This window comes from Cornus florida, unplaced genomic scaffold (genome assembly GCF_030987335.1).
Source record: "Cornus florida cultivar Cherokee Brave unplaced genomic scaffold, ASM3098733v1 CherokeeBrave_3.0.0_Hap2_Chr02, whole genome shotgun sequence".
Taxonomy (NCBI): domain Eukaryota; kingdom Viridiplantae; phylum Streptophyta; class Magnoliopsida; order Cornales; family Cornaceae; genus Cornus; species Cornus florida.
Genome location: NW_026775572.1, coordinates 77,881,561 through 77,887,507, shown reverse-complemented (window position 1 = coordinate 77,887,507; position 5,947 = coordinate 77,881,561). Strand labels below are relative to the sequence as shown.

The 5,947-nt window shown below is 43.1% G+C and overlaps 1 protein-coding gene across 1 annotated transcript; it reads right to left on the bottom strand.

Moving 5' to 3' along the window:
- Positions 1-4,008: 4,008 nt before the first annotated feature.
- LOC132296447 (cold shock protein 1-like) lies at positions 4,009-4,592 on the bottom strand. Its single transcript, XM_059794649.1, has 2 exons — positions 4,318-4,592; positions 4,009-4,213 (listed from the first exon to the last, which is right to left on the bottom strand). Exons 1-2 carry the CDS (start codon positions 4,590-4,592, stop codon positions 4,009-4,011), a joined length of 480 nt encoding a protein of 159 aa, XP_059650632.1.
- Positions 4,593-5,947: the final 1,355 nt, after the last annotated feature.

Below are 5,947 nucleotides of genomic sequence, written 5' to 3'. Positions count from 1 at the left end.
ATACCAATTAAACATGTTAGACATCAATTTTAACTAAAAACTCACAAAAGTACAAGAAATCATGCATTAGAACACCCCTACCTTAGATTTATAGAAAAACCCTCAAAATGGGTCTCAAATTCGAAATCTTAGGGAAGGCCAAAAACTGAAATTGCTTGTACTCACACGTAGATCTCGCCGTGCTCTCCGTTTTGCCGCAAACAGCTCCCAAAAACTCCAAGAAATGAGAGATTAATTGAAACTTGAATTTTTGATGCAGAAGAAAAAGAAAAATGAAGAACAAGAGAGGGAGAGAGAGGATTACGAGGAGAGAGAAAGAATGGGGCTAAATTGGCCCCTTGACCATTAATTCATTTAGTGGAAAATGGGTCCCACCAAGAATTCCTAATTTGACTTTTCTTTTATTCTTTTTCCACCACAAATTATATACATGCACACAATCATATAAAACCTATATAAGCACATTAAAGAATATAAATGTTATGCAAATGGACCTAACTAAAACGTCCGTACACGACAATTCCGGTAGCGGGTCCCACAAGGGACCGTCCGGCCCAAAAAACTGAAAAATGCCGAAATGGCAACCCTTGCATTTTCAAGAGTCAAGAACTCAATGAAATACTCCAAACAACTCTCTAACCTACCCGGCACACCCTATGGTGTCCGGTACGTAAAATGGGAAAAAGACAAAAATACCCTTGCCAACATGGAAAAATTCTAAAAATAGAAAATGATGAAAAACGGAAACATCACAATCTCCCCAATTTAAAAGGATTTCATCCCCAAAATCGAGTCATACCTGAGGGAGAAAACAACGCTGGGTACTTGGAGCAAACCTCCTGTTCGAGTTCCCAAGTAGCCTCCTCAACTCCGTGGTGTCTCCAAAGAACCTTCATTAGCGGTATCGTCTTGTCCCTTAACACTTTCTACCGTGTGTCAAGGATTTGAATTGGTCCCTCTTCATAGGAGATATCCTCATCAATATCTACATCAACCCAATCAAGAATATGGGACGGATCTGATTCATATTTTCGTAACATCGACATGTGAAAGACATTGTGGACCCTGTCCAACTGTGGTGGTAATGCAAGTCTGTAGGCCACCTCTCCTACAAGGTTTAGAATCTTAAACGGTCCAATGAATCATGGCGATAACTTGCCACTCTTCCCGAACGTCATCAACCCTTCTGTGGAGAAACTCGAAGAAAGACGTAGTCTCCCACCTCAAAGGATAGCGGCCGTCTCTGCCTGTCCGCATAGCTCTTCTGTTGGCTCTGAGCTGTGAGCAACCTCTGTTTAATCAGCTTAATCTTCTCAGTAGTGTCAAGTACAATGTCAGGTCCTAAGGCAGCTGTCTTGCCTACCTCAGTCCAACAAATAGGAGACCTGCAAGGTCTGCCATACAACGCCTCAAATAGAGCCATTTGAATGCTCGCCTGATAACTGTTGTTATAGGCAAACTCAATAAGTGGAAGGTGATCCTCCCAACTACCTCCCAAATCAAGAACAAAGGCCTGAAACATATCCTCTAAGATCTGGATGGTACGCTTCGATTGGCCGTTTGTCTGTGGATGGAATGCAGTACTAAGATGTAGCGAAAAACCAAACGCTGCTTAAAGTCCTTTCCAAAACTTTGAAGTGAACTTGGCATCCCTATCTGAAACAATAGCTACTAGAACTCTGTGTAGCCGTACTATCTCCTTCACATACAGTATGCCAAGTGCCTCTACATCATCTATCGCCTTAATAGGCAAAAAGTGAGTCGTCTTGGTCAATCTGTCAATAATGACCCATACGGTTTCATTTCCCGTCTGTGACCTACGAAGACCTGTCACAAAATCCATAGCAATTTGTTCCCATTTCCACTGCGCTATCGGCATTGGCTATAATAAACTCGTTGGTCTCTGGTGCTCGGCCTTCACCTGCTGACAGGTAAGGCACTTAGCCACAAATTGTGCAACGTCCTTTTTTATTCCATTGCACCAGTATTGGCGTCTCAAATTGTGATAAATTTTGATACCACTTGGATGAACAGCAAAGCGGGAAGTGTGAAACTCCCGTAAGACTTCCTCACGACATACTGTAGGAACAACCAATAAACCTCTGAATTGTAAACCTCCATCAGCATGTAAGGTCCAATCCTTCACCGTCTCACCACTAGAAATTAGAGTGTGAAAAGTATCTAAGTCTGGATCCTACCTCTGTGACTCAATCACTCGCCTGACAAGAGTAGGCTGAGCCATAAGACTAAACAAAAATTCTGACTCACGGCAGACATCACCATTAATATAACACAATCCCATCTCTGCCAAATCCTAAAGCATCTTCCACTTCCGAATGGCTAAACTAGCCAAAGTCTCCCGAGATTTCTAGTTTAGGGCATCAACTACCATATTTGCCTTGCCTGAATGATACTGCAAATCAAAGTTATAGTCCTCCAAGAACTCAACCCATCGCCTTTGTCTATTGTTCAAGTCCTTATGGGAGAAAACGTACTTGAGACTTTTATGATCTGAAAATACCTCAAATCTTTCGCCATACAAGTAGTGCCTCCAACTCTTTAAGGCAAACACAACTGCCACTAGCTCTAAGTCATGAGTAGGGTAGTTAAGCTCGTGAGTCTTCAACTGTCGCGACCTATAAGCTACCACCCTACCCTCCTGTATTAACACACAACCCAAACCATCACATGATACATCACAATAAATCACATAACCCAAGCCACGCTCGGGTATCACCAACATTGGAGCCGTAGTCAACCTTGTTTTCAACTTTTGGAAGGAAGACTCACAGGCTTCATTCCATGTAAACTTGATTCCCTTTTGGGTCAATCTAGTCATAGGAGTTGCCAAATGGGAAAAATCTATCATGAATCTCTGACAATAACCCGCTAGGCTAAGGAAACTTCGGATCTGAAAAACATTCTTGGGTTGCTCCGAATTCAAAACGGCTTCAATCTTCGATAGATCAACTGACACTGCCCCTTCTGAGACAACGTGTCCTAAAAATTTCACTTCATATAGCCAAAATTCACATTTATTATATTTAGCGTACAAGCGATGCTCCCGCAAAATCTGCAACACTATACTCGGATGGATTTCATGCTCCTCCTAAGTCCGCGAATACATAAGAATGTCATTTACGAAAACTACCACAAACTGGTCCAAGTAATCGTGGAAGACACGGTTCATTAGATCCATGAATGTTGTTGGCACATTAGTTAGGCCAAAAGATATAACAAGGAACTCATAATGTCCATACCGCGTGCGGAAAGCGGTTTTGGGGATATCCTCTTCCCTAACCCGTAATTGATAGTAACCTGACCTCAAGTCACTATTAAAAAAATAACTGGCTCCCCGCAACTGATCAAACAGGTCATCTATCCTCGGTAAAGGGTACTTATTCTTGATGGTGGCATGATTCAGCTTCCGGTAATCAATGCACAACCTCAAAGAACCATCTTTCTTCTTAGCGAACAAGACTGGTGCACCCCACGGAGACACACTCTGCTGAATGAAGCCTTTCACCCTCAATTTATCAAGTTGTTTCTTCAATTCTTCCAATTTAATTAGTGTTATACGATACGGTGCCATAGAAATGGGCGCGGTACCAAACATCAAATCAATAGCAAACTCTACCAAGAGTGACTGAACCCCCAATAGGCATGCCAACACAAAGCGATCTATCTAACTGACTGAACTCCAACCCTAACGCCTGTGCAAATGATGAAGCGATGAAAGAATAGGAAGTACTAGAATCAAACAACACTCGAGCCCTTGACGACTGAAGGACTAGATGGTGGCTCGGTTGGAGTGAGGGCAAACACACGACCCTGAGTCCTCTGCCCTTGAGAACTACTTGCCTGATAACCATACTGTTGTGTGGGTGCACTCAAAGAAGCTCCTCTTCCCGATCTAGAACTCTGGGCTGACATAGCTAGCTGTGATAGCTGAGGTGGTGGTGGCGATCGAAATCCTGACTGAACTGTGGCGGACTGCGTCTGCCTCAGCTATGAACCTCCACCTCTGCCTGAACCGCTGCCCCACTGTGGACAATCCTTCACCCTATGGCCCTGCTGGCCACACCCAAAACACCCATCAGATGCCACTTGGATCTGAGTACACTGAGACTTGTGGTGCCCTGACTGTCCACACTTGAAATAAATCACCTGAGCTTTAGTGCATTGGGACTTGTAATGTCCCGATTGACCGCATCTAAAACAAATAACATTCAGTCTAGAAGACCCCATGGACACTGAAGCTATAGGTATGGATCTGGCTGACTGTTGCCCCTGAACCCTAACTACTCATGCTTCTACTTTTTACTTGATTGACCCTCGGAGAAAGCACTCATACTTCTGTTGTGCTTACAGGACTCCCTGATAACCTTGCTGTCCTTACTTTCAGCCTCAACCACTAAGGCTTTTCGCACCGCTTTTGCATACTCTGTCAGTTCTAAGGCAGCTAAAATTAGCCTGATGGTAAGATCTAGGCCATCAACAAACATCTCTATCTTCCCTTCCTCATCATTGGCAATCCCCGGAGCAAATCTCAAAAGCGATGTAAACTTATTCTCATACTCAGTGACTGTCATATTCCCCTACTTTAACCCATCAAACTCTTTCTTTAGCTGTCTCTGCTTAAGTGCCAGAAAATACTTCTCTTAGTACAGTTTCTTGAATGTGTGATAAGTCATAGTATCCAAATTATGGGTGTGAGAAATGGTCTTCCACCAAATCTCAGCATCCCCAATAAAGTTGTAAGTTGCTAAAGTGATCTTCAACTTGTCCATCGCCAAATTCATAGCATTAAGGTGCTTCTCCACCCTATCCATGAAACTATCCTCAACGAACGGGTCTGGACTGCCCTCAAACAAATTCGGCATCAACTTCACGAACTTAGCAATGTGGTAAAGAGTATCATCTGACTCATTTTTCTTTGGAGGTGGTGCCAGTGGTGGCACAACCTGTGACGATGACGCCCCTGCCAGCCGAAATGCATCGAAAATAGCTGCCTAAACGGCCAACTTTAACTGCTCCTCATTTATCTGAAGAGGTGGATCAACGGTCCCCCTCGATTGTTCCCTTCTTGGCAGAATCAAATCTCGCAACAAAATATCCTCCCCAACCTGCTCCTGATCCCTCTTCGTGGGATTGGAGCTAGAACTCTAACCGGGATCCCTTCGTGGTGGCATGACGCTATAAAATGAGAGGATGGATTAAAAATAATGACACTAGAATGCGCACGAGAACAGAGTCCTCACACAAATAACTCAATAGGAAAAGATAACACGTAAACATTTTCCATACTCCCATAACACCCAACCAATAATGAGCATGATCATGCTAGTAATATATATCAATTTAAAACGATTAACATATAATCACATAAACAGTTAAACAATCAAGCATGCTTCTTAAACAATTAAACAACTTAACACATAAGCACATAAACATGCAATCACATAAGCACTTAAGCAATTACAAATAACTCAACACCCCATGTAATCCCAGGTAGGCCTCTACCCATCGTCCTAATGGTATTCGAACCATGACTCTGATACCAATTTTGTAACGACCAAAACCCGTAAGTCCAAACCGTTAACCAGGTCCTTACCCAAATCCGAGGTTACCTAAATTAACACCATTCAATTCAGTATATTACATCATTATTTACTTCAGTATCATGATCCACAAAGACCCCAAGCGACGTCCTAAGACTTAAGATTAGTTAAGCCAAAAGAAAGCGCAAGAATCACAAACAGTAGCCAAATTGGTCTACCGAAATGGAGCTTCGATCGGCCGAATCATCTCCTGTACCGATCGACCGAAGTGGCCATTTCGGTTAGCTGGCTATGACCCAAATGATGATGGTGGCCACTGGAAGAATCGATCGACCGAATGGTCCTGCGAGCTGCCCTGCTACTAGAAAACTGCCATAAACCAGAAA

Excerpts from the sequence above, each read along its gene's own strand:
- LOC132296447 (XM_059794649.1), bottom strand. The coding sequence starts at position 4,592 with ATGACAGTCACTGAGTATGAGAATAAGTTTACATCGCTTTTGAGATTT. Across the intron at positions 4,214-4,317 it reads GAGGGTCAATCAAGTAAAAA|ATGCGGTCAATCGGGACATT; the intron begins GTAGAAGCATGA and ends TATTTGTTTTAG.